We start from the raw sequence: 20,007 nt of genomic DNA on the forward strand, positions 1-20,007 counted from the left end.
ATATATATATATATATATATATATATATATATATATATATATATATATATATATATATATATATATATATATATATATATATATATATATATATATATATATATATATATATATATATATATATATATATATATATATATATATATATATATATATATATATATATATATATATATATATATATATATATATATATATATATATATATATATATATATATATATATATATAATAGTAATAATGATAATATTATTATTATTATTATTATTATTATATAATATTATAATAATATTTATTTTTTAATAAATCAGAATTATTTTATTTAAATTATTTATTAAGTTTAATTACATTTTTATAGCAAAATTTATGCATAATCAGTTGAATTCAAAAAATATAAAAAAACTTAAACATGATACTTTTTTCTCAATTTTTTTAATTTGTTTTTTGTTTTATTTTTTGTATACCATTTTTAGTGATTTAATTAAATTTTCATAATAAAAAGGATCTCATTTAATTTATAAAAAATATTTATTTAATTATTTAAAATTTGCTTATTTATTTTTTTAATAAATCAGAATAATTTATTAATTTTAACTATGAAATGTTTTATTTTTGCAGAAAATCTGTGTAGTCTGTTTTAATTTTTCTGGATTCTTTATTTAGTGATTTAATGCAAATGTATATATTAACAATATTTATTCATTTATTTTTTAAAAATCAGAATTATTTATTAATTTGAACATTAATAGAACTTGATTGATTTTTTTCAGAAATTTTGAGTGTTCTGTTTTAATTTTTCTGGATTCTGTATTTTATTATCAAAAATGGTGGCAATAAAATGAATGCAACTTCATTCAAATTTTAAATTTGTACTTTAAATTTTTAAACTTCAGTTTAAATTGAAACAATCTTGTAAAATATAATCAAATAAGATTAAAAATGTATTTAATAAATTATTAATCTTGTTGTTAATACATTCAGTTCGACTAATTGTACAGCCCTACTTTTTAAAATAAATTAATCCAATTTTTTTTTACATATTACACAGTCCTTTTGCGTTTTCCATTTCCTAGAAATCAAAGGGCTCTAGTGTCGTTATCACATGCCTAATGTGAAAGTCTTGTGGCTTTACTTTACTTTTAATTTCTGTCCTCTTTCACTTCCATCGTAAGTGTCTTAATGTAACCGCAGAGTTTTCCCGTCATAAGTGTGTTCAGAGTGAGTTGAACCCGGAACGTGAACTTCCTCCAGTCTCTCTCTCTCTCTCTCCTTCTCTTTCTCTATGTCTCTCTCTCTCTCGCTGCTTCATTGTCTGCAGCAGGAAAACTAAAATTATATCTCTGTCAGGCTCATGCTGCAGATGTGACGGACTGTGAAATGTTTTCCATGTTTGTCCTGCTTGACTGCAAACAGGAAGCTGTGAGCGAGAGCAGCGGGAGATAAGAGAGCGGCGAGATCCGTCTGTATCCGAGGAGTTTGGGAAGACGGAGAAAGAGAAAAGCAGGATGGGTTTGGGAGGAGCTCAACAATTCTGGATCAGTTTCCAGATACATAATACAGTAGTAGTACACTAGCAGTAGTTATTCATTACTAAAACAGTTTTTAATAATCATTAGAAATGTCCCTGTCTTATATTCCAAAGTTACTTGTTTGGTGCAATTAACCTCAAGCCCAAGTTTATTTGTTTCAGGGATTTTATAGTTAAAACTGAAACTAAAACTAAAAATAATAAAAATCCCATTTGTGTTACTTGACATAAAACATTAAGCTTTTTTAATACTTTATTTTATAACAGCTAATTTCAGCTGGTTTTCAAAGCAGCATTCACATTTTTATTTAATTTAACTTGATTTACTAAAGTAACTAAAAGTGAAATAAAAAGAAATATATGGACATGCATATAAAAAACAAAAACTAATAAAAAAAACACAACAAATCGATTAAAACTATAAACTAATCATAATGCAATGAAAAAATAAAATGTAAAAATATAAAAGTGAAAAAACTTGAGTTTTTTTATATTTTTGAATATTTTTATATTGTTTTTATTCATTTTTAAGTTTTCATTAAGTTAAAACTAAAAAAAATATGATAAATAAATAAATAAATAACTGAAATTAAATATAAAATACCTAAACGTGCTTTATTTCATTTAACATTTATATTACTTTAGATAACAAAAATGTGTTTTTATTGTTTCAGTTAATTTTAAAAACTAATATACACCTTTATAGCATTTCTAATGTTTGTGAATGTTTTATTTAGCAATTATTTTACAATATTAAAGTGCTATACCTCACAAAAAACAATTTATGTAATTTTAATGTTTTTAAAAAATTTAAGTATAATATAGTTATGATCATTTGAAGTATAATATAATATAATATAACTTCTATAAATAAATATAAAAATATTAATTTTTTATTTTATTTTTAATTTTTGTTTAGAAAACAAATATATTCATCATAACAATACGTTCATTAAAATAAATAAAATATAAATACCTACAGTTTATTAATAATAATAATAATAATAATAATAATAATAATAATAATAATAATATTATCATTGATGGTAACAAGAATAATAATTTTATGTTTGTAATAATAATAATAATAATAATAATAATAATAATAATAATGTTTTAAATAAATCTGTTAAATACAATTAATATTTTTATTTTATTTTAATAATGCATATTAGAAATGACCAATAAAAATGTAAATATTGTATTATTATTATTATTATTATTATTATTATTATTATTATTGTTGCTGCTGTTATAATTATTGAAAAAAAAATCATAATACTTTTAATAATAATAATAATAATAATAATTTACATAAATATATTAAATGCAATTTATTTTTGGTCATTGCATAATTTTGTGATTGTTACTTTTATTTAGTTATTTTTTTATTTTGAAAACAAATATTTATTCATTATTAATAATACATTAAGATAAATACAAAAAAATAAATTATTTAAATAATACTTTTTTATTATCATCATTGATGATAACAAGCATAAAACTTATATTATATATATTTATATATATTTGTAATAATAATAATAATAATAATAATAATAATATTAATAATAGTAATGATAATGTTTGAAATATATTGAGTACCATTTTTATTTTTGTGATTTTATTTTTTTTGACAACTAATAATGCATAAAAATGTAAATTTCTAATATTGTATTATTATTATTGTTATAATTATTGAAAATCATAATACTTTTATTATTAATGATAATAATCATTAATAATAATTTATATAAATATATCAAAACAATTTATTTTTGGTCATTACAGAATTTTGTGATTTTGAATGTTTTTATTCATTATTAATAATGCATTCATTAAAAAAATAAATAAATATAAATATCTAATTTTAAATAATATACGATAAGTAAAATACAATTTATATTTTTGTAATTTCTTTTATTTTACGTATTATTTTTAATAATGCGGATTAATGTAAATATCTAAAATTGTATTGTTGTTTTTGTTATAATTAAAAAAAAATTCATGATACTTTTATTATTATTAATAATAATAACAACACTTTTAATGTAATTTGAATGTTTTTTTTTTTAAATTAAAGTATCATTTATTTATGATTAATTGAAGTCTAACGTGTTTGATTCGTACACAAGTGATTGAGATGAACTGAAGATCCGCTCTGACTGATTCATCTTTTATTTCTATCTTTTGACGTCTTAAGAGCTGAACTGCTGTGGCGGAAGCTTGAGTATCAGGACGAACAGGAAGTCCAGTCGTTCTTTCTGGGTGTGACGTCTCCTCGCTTTGTGAGCGTTTCCTGTTTACGCTTGGAGACGTGGAGTGTGTTATTCTCTATTAAGAAGAAATCCATCAGGACCAAGCTCACGAGACGTCTGTGTGTTTATGAGCCTGTAAAACTAGAGCAGATTTCTAATGTAAATTTCGTTGCCCTGCTTTTCTTTCCTCCGTCTGGTGAATAATGCAGGACTGCTTTAGTCTGGCCTGTTTTACACTAGTCGTGATTGTAGATGAGCACTTCTCATCCGTTCTAGTGTTGTACCTGATGGAGGTCAGAGGTCAAGTAAGGGTGAAAGGTCATAAGGTCAGATGCAGAACAATGCTGTATTTTAAGAGAGTGCTTGAGTCACTGCATTAGGGGTCAGCTGTCACGTCCTGCACAGATTGAGCTTCCATTAAGAGCCTTATATAGATGCACTGTGACAGTACTATGGTAATACTATGGTACTTCAGTATGCACACTAGCAAATGCACTCATTTTGTGATTTGTATGATCATAACAGCCTTTAATCGAAAAGCTTCTGATGAAATCGTTTAAATTAGTTCTTCAGAAACACAAATTGTACTGTGAATTTTTTATAGGGGTGTATAATATATATTGGGTGAATTGTACATATTTTTAACAATAGCAGCAGCAATAATAATAATAATAATTTATATGAATATATCAAAAGCAATTTATTTTTGGCTATTACATAATTTTATTATTTTTTTATTGTGATAGTTTTATTTTTTTTATTTTTTTTACAAAACAAACATTTATTCATTATTAATAATACATTCATTAAAATAAATAATAAAAATAAAAATATATACAATGTTTATTAAAATTATTATTATCGGCATTGACAACAAGAAAAATACTTTAATATTTTTTATGTTTATAATAATAATAATAATAATAATGATAATAATAATAATAATAATAATAATAATAGTTTTATATAAATATATTAAATATAATTTATATTTTTGTGATTTTATTCGTTGGACAACACATATTTTTATAATGAATTAAAAAAATGTAAATGTACAATTTTATTATTACTATTATTGTTGTTGTTATAATTATAATTATTTTTAAAAAATCACAATAATTTATTATTATTATTATTATTATTATTATTATTATTATTATTACTACTACTACGACTACTATTAATAATATTAATTGATGTAAATATATAACATTTACTTTTGGTCATTACATAAACTTGTGTTTTTATTATTTAGAAAGCAATATTTATTCATTAATAATACATTCATTAAAGTAAATAATATTAATATCTACAATTTATTATTATTATTATTATTATTATTATTATTATTATCATCATCATCATCATTGATGATAACAAGCATAATACTTTGATTATATTTTGATATGTTTGTAGTAATAATAATGTTTTATATAAATATATTAAATACACATTTTTTAATATATATTTGTAATGATTTTATTTTTGGGCAACTAATTTTTAACAATAATTAAAAATGTATATTAAATATTTAAATATCTGCAGTTTTATTGTTGTTGTTGTTGTTGTTGTTGTTATAATTATTTAAAAACATCAAAAATGATGATTTATATTTTTGTGATTTTATTTTTTAGACAACTAATTGTTTTTAATAATGCATATTAAAAATGTAAATATAAACATTTTTGTTGTTACAATAATATATTTTTATTATTATTATTAATATTAATAGTAGTAGTAGTAATTTATAGAAAAATTTATAGAATTACATTAAACACTATATTCACATTTTCACATCTTTTAGTCATTATGTAATTCCTCTGTTTGTTTTATTTACTAGTTTTAATGACTTTGCTAATATCCCAAAATGTAGATGTCTAAACGTCTAACTAGTAGTGCATACTGTAATGTGGAACACTAGTGATCTTTTCTTGTTAGTGGCTGTTTACTGTGAGAGTCTTCAAGGACTTTGCAAACTATTTACGTCCATAATGTAAATGCAAGTGATTCAATGTTTAAAATGTTTTCTCTTGCTGACATTCATTGTTGATCAGTTCCTGAGAATAATTCTCACTAATCAAGTCTGTCAGAGAGAGCGTGTGTGTCCGTAAGCGTGTTTATCCCAGAATGCATCAGTGCGGTCCGCTGGGATCTCCCAATTCAGTGGTGACCTCTGATCCGTGCCGCTCTGGCCATAACTGGAGAAACGCAGCTCTGGAGCGTCAGCCGGATTTTCCACTCTATTTTCAGCCACTTTGGCTCTTTATTCCAGTTTATTACGGTTGTCCATGTGACCCACAGGAGCTGAATTACTGCGCCGCTCGTTTGACTTTAAATGACACTTCTGTGCATGTTTTAGTTCTGAAACCCCTCGTGTGCGACTGCATGAATGCAAACACTTGTGTTCTTCTGTTTCATCAGGAATCCTGATCTACTGCTGAAAATATGAGCTTCCTGTAGTGTTATCTCACACAAACCTGTTTGAGATCAGATAGTGGGAGTGTGTCTGATATCTCTGTCTGATAGTGTGTGTGTGTGTGTGTGTGTGTGTGTTTATGTGATTCTGATTCTCCTAAGTGTCTATGCTTTAGTGTTGCACGGTATATCCGTACTAAAAAAGGTATCACGATTCCCTGCTGGGTCATTCAGTGTCAACTCAACCAGAGGTCCCCGGCTCAAATTTTGATTTTGCTAATATTTATTCTAAAGAAAGATAGACACGTATAGTGATGAAAGCCAAAATATTGAATGTCATGGATGAATATTTACTGAGTAATCCAGTATTTTGTAGAGGGAGGTCAAAATGGCAATTTTCAACTGAGATTCAGAGTCGTTACAGGGGGGTAAAAATGACTTCAGGAAGACGGCAGCATCATCTTATTTTTGCGCAGAGATTGGTAGCTCTATTAGTAAAATGTGTTGTCAGTGACTCTGGGACTGAATGATGTAGGGTCTTGAAAATTAAGATTCTAAAAGAAAAGTTTATGAAGAACTAGAATCTAAAATCATATTGTGATATCTTCAATACTTCTTGAGTTATCGGCATTAAGGGTGTAACGATACACCAAAGGCACGATTCGGTTCGATTCACGGTTTTGGAGCCACGGTTCGGTTCGGTTTGGTTCGGTTTCTTGACTGCAATGCTAAGGAGCAATAGATTCACTTAATAAAAAGAACAACTAAACTTTTTCTTTATTAACATTAAGCTTTGAAATGGGCTTGTCCTTCGGACAAGTAAATTAGACATTCACTTGTCCAAATGAAAAATTTACTTATCCGGGGCAAAAAAATGCCTTTTTTTGCTGTAAATTAATCTATTCTGAAGCAATAGTCTCATCACTACTCTATAAGGTCTTACTTTAATCTGAATATTTGTGATAATTGCCTTAAATTGATTTCTAGGACACCTTTTTAACCTCATTTTCCTAACCTTACTAACTGTATGTGTCATCATTCACATCAAATTCTTAAATTATCAATACATCAAATTAGAATATTATAAAACTGAATATTAAATAAAAAATATATAAAACTGTATTAGACTGTTTAATGAAGATAAGGGGTTCCAAAAAATGCATTTACACAGTAAAATTGCACTATGTTATACTTTTTTTAAACATAAATCTAAAATATTGGAAAAATGCAATACCTTTAAATATAAAACCGAACCACCAATAGGTGGCAGTAGTCACTGTCTTAATGAATGAGTCACGGATTCAACCATAGATGGATTCAACCAGTTCGTTCACTGACTCGATTCATTAAAAAATGCTAAATCATTCAGTACTGAAATACTGCTGTGTTGCTCGGAGATTCAAGGAGTTTCTGCTGTTGCTTAGAACTATTTCGTTTGCAAAAACGGTTAATGATGTGTCTTTATTTATTTTTATATTTATATTTTTATATTTATATTAGGGCCGGGACTCGATTAAAAAAATTAATCTAATTAATTAGAGGCTTTGTAATTAATTAATCGAAATTAATCGCATTTTAATCGCATATACATATTTGACCTGAGAACAGTGAGAAGTAAGTTTTTTCATATGGATTTTTAGTATACCATTGAATAATGACTGAATACATAAGCTTAAGCAACAAAATATTGTTTATTTTTGTTCAACCAAGTCCAACAGACCAGTGCAATATGGCCAACCAAAGCGGTCTCATCAGCTTCTTTGTCAATGTTCACTGTGGTTTGCTTTTAGGTGCATTCCGCGATCGACAGGGTCCCTATACAGTGTTCACTGCTCCCTACTCTCTTAGCACGGTATATCCGATGAAGTGGACTTCGCTGACAATAATCGCTCATTTGGAATGCCCTGGAACATCATCAAAGCAAATCAACACAGATTATGATATAACATAAATAAATATTGTAATTTATCTTACTTTCAAATTTAAATACATATAAACTTATATACTATAAATATAGTCAAAATGGACCGTTAACTGATTTTTGTGGTCTTATCTCACACACTTTCTTTCCCACACACAGCCCATACTATCCAGTGGTAACGTTAAATAAAACAAGACAGAGTCTCACCTCGCTGGTTTTACTTTCATTCATACAATACAATATGCAAATGTAACACGAATCGCCATAACCATTCATAAACACTCTAATTTGTATAATAATAACAACATTTATTGCAACCGCTCCATTTTTAGAGCCTTTAAAATAAACTTCAACGGCTCTGCTCCATCATTAACGTTACTTCTAACTGGTGACGCGGTGTGCAATGACAGTTGTGTGATTTTCCCCGTCCACTTTATAACATCCAGTTATTCCATATGCCGTTCGCAGTGCCCTTCGAACTGAACATGTTCACTCCCTTCGATTTGGAATCTCTTCCACTTCGCAGTGCACTTACGGTCGAATGGAACGCACCTCTGAAAGCTAGTTGGTGCTGCAGTATAATCGGTCCACCGAAACTCATCCAGTGAGAAACGTTCCGCGTTGAAAAATAAGTGCGATTAAAATGCGTTAAAAAAATGTAACGCGTTATTTTTGTGTAATTAATTAATCTAAATTAACGCGTTAAAGTCCCGGCCCTAATTTATATATATTTTTATATATATTATATATATATTTATATATCTTTATTTATATATTTAATGTAATTCTGAATGATTAATTTATATTACATAATATATGATGATGATGATATATATAATATGAAATGTAATATAGATTTATTATTATTCTAAAATGATATGATTGTTAAATAATAATGATAATAATAATAATAATAATAATAATAATTATTATTATTAGTAGTATATATTTAAATTATTTTAATATATTTGTATTGTATTTTAATAATATTTTTTATATTTTATGTAATTCTGAATGATTAATTTATATTACATAATATATAAATAATGATGATGATAATCTATATATAATACAGATTTTTATTATTATTATTATTGTTGTTTTTTCTGTCATGCTCGTTAACATTATTACAAAACAAACTAAATTAACCAACAACAACAAAAACAAAAAAATAAATAAATAAATAAATAGAAACAAGCTTAAAATGATTTCATACAACATTTCACATTCTCATTTACTTTATGAACTAAAACAACTAAAACTGAAATAAATCAAAACAAAATTACTGAAACTTGAACTAAAATTAAAACCAAAAATATAGAAATAAAACCCTAATGCAATCTATTAGTAAAAAATCGAATGTCACAATGATACTAAAATAACGAAATATAATAATACACTTTTTTTTGGTCAATATCGCACAGAACCCACAATTCCTTGCTGTCTGAACCCGATGCACATGATTTCCTTTCAGTCTAATTTCTAAATGCAAAACATTTCCTTCTCAAACAGACATACTCAAAGGTTAAAATCTGTATTATTATAGCGTTTTCACACCTCAGTACTGACTGAAATACAGCCAAACTCAGATGAATGTCACATAAACACAAATGACAAACCCAGCGTCTGAAATCTAGTGTGTGTTCGTTATCTGACGTAAATCAGATCAGATCTGCGGTTTATCTGCATGTTCACTAATAGCTCATCATGACGATTCAATAGAGGCACGAACGTCCTGTAAAACATCCACGTGTTTAGTGTTGAATAGCCGCTCTTGTTCTCATCTTCATCTGTGAGCTGCTCAAAGTGTCTTTTGTGAGAATGTGTTTGGCAGCGATCATGTGAAAACTTTAATATGACAGGAAAGACCTCAGCACACGTGTGTTTGTGTGTGTCTTTGTAAATATAAGCACACATGCTCATAATGAGGTCTGGGTTATGAGTTGATCTTGTTGATTTGAGCGGATGAAGAGTCAATATGATTTGCGTGACTGTATCGTCTGCCGCTGGGGTTTGTTTGCGTAGATGCGGCACACGCGTGTCTTTCTCCGTGTGTTTTTCCACTGACAGGACGCTTCTCTTGAAAGCTCGCTGACGGTCGCTGGATCAAAACACGTGTGACACATGGTTCACAAAATCAATTATATCCATTTGAATCAGTCTTCATTTTCTAGTCTTTTAGTTTATGCTGTTTTTAGTTGTTTGTTGAACAAAAATATTATTTGTAGTGCAGTAAATCATCATAAGCTTTGTGCTTTATCACTTTTAGCATAAAATAAAGTCAAAATTATGTCAATTTAATAGATAAATTCAAGCAACAGATGTGGTTTCGGTACTCTTCATTGTTGTGAGAGATTGTGGTGTTTATCTAAAGATATTCAGGGATTAAAAAGTCAATAATCAGCTTGAAATAGTCAGTGTTTTGCTAAATGTATGCATTATATGAAATATTTCTTTATTTATATCAAGCTTATTTATTATTGTTGACTAAAACTAAACTAAAATTTAGAACATTAAAAAAAATAAAATTACTTAAATAAAAAAATTAAATTTAAATAAATTAATACAATTATTTCAGCTAGTCACATCTTAAGTCTAAATTATTTAAAACTACTCAGTGGTACTAAAATATCACTGTTTTTTTTTATCTACTCCAACTGCAAATTGGAATAAACTATTTTAATGTTACATAAAAATTGAATCATTAAATCATTAAAATAAACATTAAATCATAAATAAATAATAATACTTATAACCTATGTGCAATATTACCTTTTGTGCAATTTAAATATTATTTTAGTAAAAAAAAAAAATATATATATATATATATATATACTGTATATGTGTTCATATTATTTTTTACATATTTTTTTTATTTGAGTTAGATCTAAAAATACACTACTTTTTTTAATTCATTTTTTGTAATGGTTTAACTCTTCTGTTGGTTTTAACCATCTGACAGGGTTCCCTGTGTTGTCTGTGAGAGATTTTAATAGAAAAAATGTGTACAAATGATTCAACACTGAATCAAATCAAGTATTGAATCAAATCTAGATTTAATTGTGATCTCAGGGTCTCTAACAGCTTTGTCCTCTAATGACTGATGAAAATTAAGAGCCAGTGATTCCAGCAGCCAATCAGAGACGAGCATCAGTCTGTGGAGACCCACCCACTCTTTCTCAGTCTCTCTGTCAGTATTTTCAGCAGTGGATCTCTCTAGACTCTCTGTCCTGGTTTTCCTGACAGTCGGTCCATCACTGATCTCCAGCTCATCTCTACTGTACAGCGAATATAACACTGAGATGATCCTTCATTAGAAACCCCAGGCCTGTGTGTTCATGTGTGCTTCTGTAATCGTGTCTGCAGCTCCAGCAGGACGTTCCCGCAGTAAGTGCGGGATGTTTGTTCAAGGAAACCCCGTCAAACCGGCTTGCCCTATAAGCTCCTGTTTTCTGGAAGTGCGATTGAGAGCGTATCGACTCCAGAGCGTCGTCAGAGTCTGATTTGTCAAAGGTTCGCCTCTGTTTGCTGTAATGCACCGCTGCTCTTCAGGAGAAGCTGGGGTTTCCACTGTATTTGTGCAGGAATATATGATGATTACAGCGTTTGACTGGATTTGTAATGAGACACGTTTGTAAAACCTGTTTCACCGAACCTTAAAGGGATTCCCTGCGGTTATATAAAAAAATAAAAACTCTAGCAGCTGAACATACTGAGACATTAATTAAATTATTATGAAATATTTTTTAAAGTGCAGTTTTTATATTACAATAAGTAATATGTTTTTAAGTGAAATAATAATAATAATAATAATAATAATAATAATAATAATTAAATATTATGAAAATAAAGTTTAAATATTGCGAAAATAAAGTTTAAATATTATGAAAATAAAGTTTAAATATTGCGAAAATAAAGTTTAAATATTATGAAAATAAAGTTTAAATATTACAAAAATAAAGTTGAAATATTACAAAAATAAAGTTGAAATATTACAAAAATAAAGTTGAAATATTGCGACAATAAAGTTGAAATATTATGAGAATAAAGTTGAAATATTACAAAAATAAAGTTGAAATATTATGAGAATAAAGTTGAAATATTACAAAAATAAAGTTTAAATATTATGAAAATAAAGTTGAAATATTACGAGAATAAAGTTGAAATATTACAAAAATAAAGTTTAAATATTATGAAAATAAAGTTGAAATATTATGAGAATAAAGTTGAAATATTATGAAAATAAAGTTTAAATATTACGAGAATAAAGTTGAAATATTACGAGAATAAAGTTGAAATATTATGAGAATAAAGTTGAAATATTACAAAAATAAAGTTGAAATATTGCAAGAATAAAGTCAAAATATATTGAAAATAAAGTCGAAATATTGGACACCATTGCGAATACAAAAATCTGAGTGGCTATTTAAATACGTTGTAGCTAGGGATGCACCAAATGTTCGGCAACCAAAATTATAGTGAAAAGGCCAAATAAATGATAGAGAATAATGAGGTGACGCGATCAAACAGAAGCGTGCACTAATGATCAAACGTGGTCAGTGTGGAAGCATTTAAAAACTGTCCGAGAAAGACACAAAAATCATTCCAAGCAGCGACAGCGAGAGACTGTTTAGAAGCGCATCGCATGTAGGGGTGGGAATCTTCAGGCACTTCACGATCCGATCCGATTCCGATTCCGGGAGTCACGATCCGATTCCAAAACGATTCTTGATCTATATATTTTTTCCCAATTAATTCTTCTGCTGTGCAAATACAACTTTACAATTTTAAAAACATGTAAAATTGCAGTTTCTATGCTTTTTGTTTATAGTTGGAATCTCTGTAAAAGTAGGTGTGTCAATCTTCATTGATTTCAAGATTCAATTTAATTACTGTTTTCATTATCAACTACATATCACGATGCTCACATTCTCAGTTTTCAATATTACTGCACATGGCTACATTTTCATATATCAAAATTATTTTGTGCCAATTTAACTTTATTTCTTAAATTATATAAGCAAGGTTCTTTTTAAAACAATTACTTATTTAAAATAAGTTTTCTTCAGGTATCCGAAAGTTTACAGACAATAGTTTTTCTTTTTTCCTCAGCATTACTGCCGTTTTATTATTACTCATAAGATCATAGACAGGCAGCTTTACCAGGCTGCATTCAAACTAATGCACAGCAGTGGCAAGTGGTGACTAAAACCACCAGTAATACCAAAAATAATAATATCTTGAGATTATTTAGACACCAATAAAATCAGAGACGAAATCATATTTCAATATTTCCTCTTTTTCCTGTTTATTATTTTTTTTAAATTATATAAATTTTATATAGGCTATTTTTTTCTGTGGACTTTCAAATTTTGAATTGTTGAGAAATTATGAAAATATACATATTATATATAATATACAAAAATACAATACATTTTTGGCAATCAGGATCTGGCAGCAACAGCGCGTTTTTCCGCTTGGGCCTGCGCTTCGCGGACAGCTTACCCCGCGAATGAAATCACGCGCACGCCAGCAAAACAGAATGCGCATCAATTCTGAGGAGTCGAGGAAGATGCGGAGAATCTGCTTGCCCGGAAGATTCAGTCTCACATTAGGGATTCATTTATAAGCATGTTTACATTATTTAACACGTGAACGCATTCTCTCTAACAGCCTGGGTATGCAGAGCATTATAGCAGCTTATATGGACGCCACTGATGCATAGATCTATTTCGATATATCAGATGTTTTGTCCTGCTCTGAAATCATAACTGACTGTATGTACAGTTTCGTTTAAAACTATTCCAAAATGCAAGTGCATTTAACCGCATCCGCAATTTAGGACGAACAAACACAAAGTGCACGTGAAAGTCTGTCAGTGCAAGAGTTTCGTGCATCTAATAGTAAGGCATTCCAGACGGCAGAATGAACGCATATCTAAAGTAAAACACGACGGATGGAAGCACACTGTCAAGCAGTGCTCACGAGTCTCACAGTGCAAATCCTGTGCAATGAATCCTGCCGCGTCTCTAGCGCGCACACGTGTCATATGCGGGAGGAAAAAAACAAGCTCAGAATCGATTCTGAAATATTAGGAATCGATTCAGAATCGTTGAAGAGAGAATCGCGATGTGCATCGGAGAATCGATTTTTTCTCCCACCCCTAATCGCATGTCTTCATGAGAAGAGAAAGGTTACTGTATGATGACTGAAATCATCCATTAGTCAATCAACTCCAGAACGTTCTGTTGTCTAATACACCAGACACCAATTGTGTTTATTCTGACAGCAGCTCCTTAGCCAGGGTTCAAAGACCAAAGATGACAATCATTCACAAATCTGCTGCTGCCAGCAAACACTAGGACTGAGCTCTTCTTGCGGGTTTACCACTAAATAAAAGACAACATTCAGAAATGTTAGTATTGGCATTTTAAAAAGTAAGAAAAAAAAAATGCCAATAATAATTCCAGCAGCTCTATTAATACATTTATCATAACATTCTCCTTTGCTCAGCAAGGCTGCATTTATTTGTTCATTAAAAACACATGCCTGATTCAAGAAGGGGCTCTTAAAAATGACCAAAGAATATTATTTTAATATTATTATTTTAATAATTTTAAGTTAGATTGTGGTTTGTTGGTAGGCTATAATGTCTACTAGAATGTTACAAATGTTCAGTGTTAAGGAAATATTTTTAAATTGTTGTTTTGTAATTGATTTTTTTCTTTGAAAAGCAAGACAAAAAACAAATGCTGTAAAAATATTGTAAATATATATACTGTAAATACTGTATAAATACTGTAAAAAGCATATATAGGCTATTTAATTTATGCAGTGGTGAAAAATAATGGCAAAATACATGAAAAACCGTGTTCGGCTTCAGCCAATAATTTTCATTTCGGTGCATCCCTAGTGTTAGCTTGTGTGTTTATGTGTGTGTGCATGTTTGTTTTCAACATTTCCACGTTAATTTCCGTGTGTGTGTGCATTGTGTGAGTGTGTGTGTGTTTACATCTATGTGTGCATTTCAGTGTGTGTATGTTTGTGTGTATGCGTGTTTGTGCACATTTGCATGAGTGTGTGTGTGAGTGCGTTTCCGTGTGTTTCGTCCCATATGTACATAATGTTGACAGGGCACTAAACTGAATATGTACTATAGTATCTATCAAAGTACCATGGTATTCTGATGTAATCAGTGCTTGATGTGTGTGTTTGATGTGTTTCTCTAGTAATGATTGTGATTACTAGTGTTCTAAGCATCATTTCCACAGTAAACGCTGAGCGATTATAGAGCCGTATGAACATAAAGGGCACGTGGAACTGAAACGGCTCATGTTTCCAGAATTGAAAGGAGTTCGATCTAAAAGCAGCACATGTCTGTCATCTCCTGCTGAAAGTACCTGTTATCCCAGCACTCGCTGTTGTTCCGCCGTGTTTAGCGTGCGGTTTCGCTCTCCTTTTAAAGGCATATTCTCACGGCGCTCCTGAAATACGTTTGGCTAAATCGGAGCGCTCTGATTCCCCGGAGGCAGCGTAAACCAGGCCGGATCGGTGGAGGAGAGCACGCGCGGCTATTTTCATCAGGCCTCCGGTGGAGATCCCTCTCTAATTAACCGCAAATTAACTTTTGATAAGCTGGTGTTTTTAGCCACAGCTCTGGAGGAGCTCAGTCCTACTTTAGCTGATTTTCCTGCAGGTCGCGGCTCAGATCTCATCATGAACCCGCAGTGACCCGCGACTCTTCCGGATCGTTCCATCATTCCTGCTGCATGTGTGTGTTTACAGTCACCTAACATGATTCCACTCTCTTTGGCTTTTAGAATTTGTCATGCTTTCAAGGAAAATCTTGAACATTTCAGTCAGAAAACACAGATAAATGATACTAAAGTTTGAGTTTGAAGCAACTGCATGCCATCATTTTATATAAAAATAAGAAAGTAAGCTGAAAACACTGTTCCTGAAATACTTGTATTGCTTTTCTCGCTGCCACAAATGTCAACGATACATTGGTTTGGTTTCTTTACATTTTTATTTCACATTTTTTATTTCATTGTATTTCGACTTTATTCTCGCAATATATTCTCGCAGTATTTTGACTTTGTCACAATATTTTGACTTTATTTTTTATAATATTTCGACTTTATTCTCACAATATTTCAACTTTATTCTCGCAATATTTCAACTTTATTTTCATAATATTTCAACTTTATTCTCGCAATATATTCTCGCAGTATTTTGACCTTGTCACAATATTTTGACTTTATTTTTATAATATTTCAACTTTATTTTCATAATATTTCAACTTTATTCTCGCAGTATTTCGACTTTATTGTCATAATATTTAGAGTTAATTTTTTTACACTATTTAGACTTTATTCTCGCAATATTTCAACTTTATTTTCGTAATAATTCGACTTTATTTCCGTAATAATTCGACTTTATTCTCGCAATATTTCAACTTTATTCTCGCAATATTTCGACTTTATTTTCATAATGTTTTCAAATTTATTTTCGTAATATTTTAACTTTATTCTCGCAATATTTTGACTTTATTTTTGTAATATTTCGACTTTGTTCTTGCTAAATTTCAACTTTATTTTCGCAATATTTTGACTTTTTTTTTCACAAAATTTTGACTTTATTCTCATATTTTGACCTTTTTTTTCACGATATTTTGACTTTATTTTCACAAAATTTTGACTATTCTCGCAATATTTAGACTTTATTTTTCGCAATATTTTGACTTTATTTTCACAAAATTTTGACTTTATTCTCGCAATAATTCAACTTTATTTTCATAATATTTCGACTTTACTCGCAATATTTAAACTTTATTTTCGTAATATTTCGACTTTTTTTTCTCAACACATATTTGTCACAGTATTAATATTCCTTTGAGTTTGTTTTTGTTTATAGTCACATGAAAGGCAGTCAGTTGTGAATAAAATCAAGCCCATCTTTATTTTTTTATTGTCACACTTTGGAACTAAATATAAAAATGATGTTTCACATTGTCTTAAGAAATGCATTTGTGTTGTTTATCATTTCAACACATGTTTACAAACACATGTTTCACTCAAGACTCTGTGTGTGTGTGTGTGTGTGTGTGTGTGTGTGTGTGTGTGTGTGTGACTGCAAGCCATATTTAGTGCAGTGTTTCCTCTGTGTGTGTAATGTCAGGGTTCAGTGTGTGTGTCCTTATATAGTCTTGTGCGGTGGGAAGAGTCTGTGTGTGTGTGTGTGTGTGTGTGTGTGTTCACTCAGACATGATAACATGTACACTCAAACACATTGTTATTGTAGCTGAGTTATTGTAGTATTCATTCATTCATGTAGAATCACAGATGCTTTCATCCATATGAATGATTCGTGTCACTGCATGTTGATATCAGACACGCGCAAGTATATTTAAAGAGATAATTCACCCATTGAATTCCAGAAATACTCTTTATTATCAACTGTACGGGTGCACACATTCCTCAGTTGTGTTAATTTAATTTAATTGATATACTATTACAGTTTTGGTTAATATGTTGAATTACATTATATTTTCTGTTTTTAAATTTGTAGCTATTGTCATTTTTAATCAGATTTTTCTACATGTCTGAATAGATTTGATTAAGTTATTTGATTCATTTTTAGTTTAAGGACAAAAATGATTAACTACTTGCCAACTAGCTTAAATAAAATAAGTTTAATCTTTTTTTTTTTTTTCCAAATGTGACCCTGGACCACAAAACCAGTCTTAAGTAGCACAGGTATATTTGAATAAAATTATAGATTTTTCTTTTATTCCTACTGTAAATATATCAAAACGTCATTTTTGATTAGTAATATGCATTGCTAAGAGCTTATTTGGACAACTTTAAAGGTGATTTTCTCGATATTTAATTACAGATATTCAAACAATTGTATCTCGGCCAAATATTGTCCTATCCTAACAAACCATACATCAATGGAAAGCTTATTTTTTCAACTTTTATGTGATGCATAAATCTAAATTTCAGAAAATTGACCCTTATGACTGGTTTTGTGGTCCAAGGTCACACATTTTATTTCATTTCAGCCAGTGTTTATTTTATGTTTATATTTTTATGGTTTTAGTTAATGATAATGACCTTGAATTGGACAAATATTTGTGTGAAATCAATTTGTTGTTTTTTTTTCTACCTGACTTTTACTGAGAACTTTAGTATAATTAATGCAATGCAAGTCACCAAATCTCGTGATGAAACGCAGATCAATCTCTGAACGTCTGACTGAACCCGTCTCTCTTTCCTCTTTCAGCCGGAGAACCTACAGAAGACATGGCTGCGGGAGTTTTGCCAGGTAAGAAACCCGTCTGATCTCATCTTTTTGACAGGCCCCACCCCTCCAGTCGATCTCACATATGATTGGCTCCTGTGCTTACTCGCCTTTATGACATCACTGTCTGATACTAACATCAGGATGAATATGTGCACTGAAAATGATGTCCTGACACTCGATCTGTGTAACAGGTTTCTTAGTTTAAAAAAGCTTGCTTTGTTGCAACAACAACAGTTTTGTAAGAAGACTGCACATTTTGTATAATTTTCATATTTTTATATTGTTACCTTTAAATAAAAATTTTATGTTATTCTTTTTTATAATTATTATTATATATAAAAAAAAATATTATATGTATAAATATATAAATACAATCCAGAAAAATTCAAAAAAAAAAAAAAAGGCATCCAGAAAAATTCTAACAGAGTTTGGAAAAAATAAAACGGATTTCATAGGGCCCTACGGTTCTGAGAGCTATTAGGGCTGCTTAAAAATGTCAGTTATTTTAGTTAATATTGTAATCATGATTATTTAATGCAGTTAGCATGGTGTGACCAAAAATAAAATAATCTTATATATATATATATATATATATATATATATATATATATATATATATATATGTGACCCTGGACCACAAAACCAGTCTTAAGTCGCTGGGGTATATTTGTAGCAATAGCCAAAAATACATTGTATGGGTCAAAATGATTGATTTTTCTTTTATGTCAAAAATCATTAGGAAATTAAGTAAAGATCATGTTCCATTAAGATTCTTTGTAAAATTCCTACTGTAAACCTATCAAAATGTAATTTTTGATTAGTAATATGCATTGCTAAGAACTTAATTTGGACAACTTTAAAGGTGATTTTCTCAGTATTTTGATTTTTTTGCACCCTTAGATTCCAGATTTTCAAATAGACGTATCTCGGCCAAATATTGTCCTATCCTAACAAACCATACATAAATAGAAAGCTTATTTATTGAGCTTTCATATGATGTGTATATCTCAGTTTTGTAAAATTTAACCTTATGACTGGTTTTGTGGTCCAGGGTCACATATATATATATTCTAGAATATTTATTTATTTGCCACGTTACGTTAAATGATTTGACTGATTTATATATTAAGTTTAGGCTTTTAAAGAAAGCAACAGAATATCACTTACGTCATTTTATTTAGCTGATTCAGTATTTGTGTTGTTTGTTGATGTTGTTTGTGTGTTCGGTGTTGAAGGATTTACGAACACATTTCCTAATCAAACCTGCGTCTCTGAGCTGCTGTCACTCCAGAGCTGATTATACCTGCATTTACCTGCAGAACACACTGATTTCCCTTTGCTTATTTTGACTGACAAAAAAGACAAGACACACTCTCATTGAGTCTTCTGATCTTGAAACACCTGTCCTCTGAGTGTGCTTTATTTTGTACAAAACATGGAAACCCTAAAGACGCTTATGTTATGGATATGTTATGGATTTTATTAGACAGGTGACGAACGCACTTATAACTGAATGTTCAACACACTCAAATATATCTATAGTAGTATGAACATACGCATGAGCGGAAGAAGAGGAA

General features: G+C 29.3%; 1 protein-coding gene across 1 annotated transcript in view; it reads left to right on the plus strand.

The window, feature by feature from the left end:
* The window catches only part of LOC141325799 (inositol polyphosphate-5-phosphatase A-like), a 97,165-nt gene that overhangs the window by 44,483 nt on the left and 32,675 nt on the right, over positions 1–20,007 (plus strand). Inside the window, exon 2 of the mRNA XM_073834530.1 lies at positions 18,410–18,451. Coding sequence (XP_073690631.1) covers positions 18,410–18,451 — 42 coding nt within the window. The remainder of the gene's footprint in view (positions 1–18,409; positions 18,452–20,007) is intronic.

This window comes from Garra rufa, chromosome 2 (assembly GCF_049309525.1).
Source record: "Garra rufa chromosome 2, GarRuf1.0, whole genome shotgun sequence".
NCBI lineage: Eukaryota > Metazoa > Chordata > Actinopteri > Cypriniformes > Cyprinidae > Garra > Garra rufa.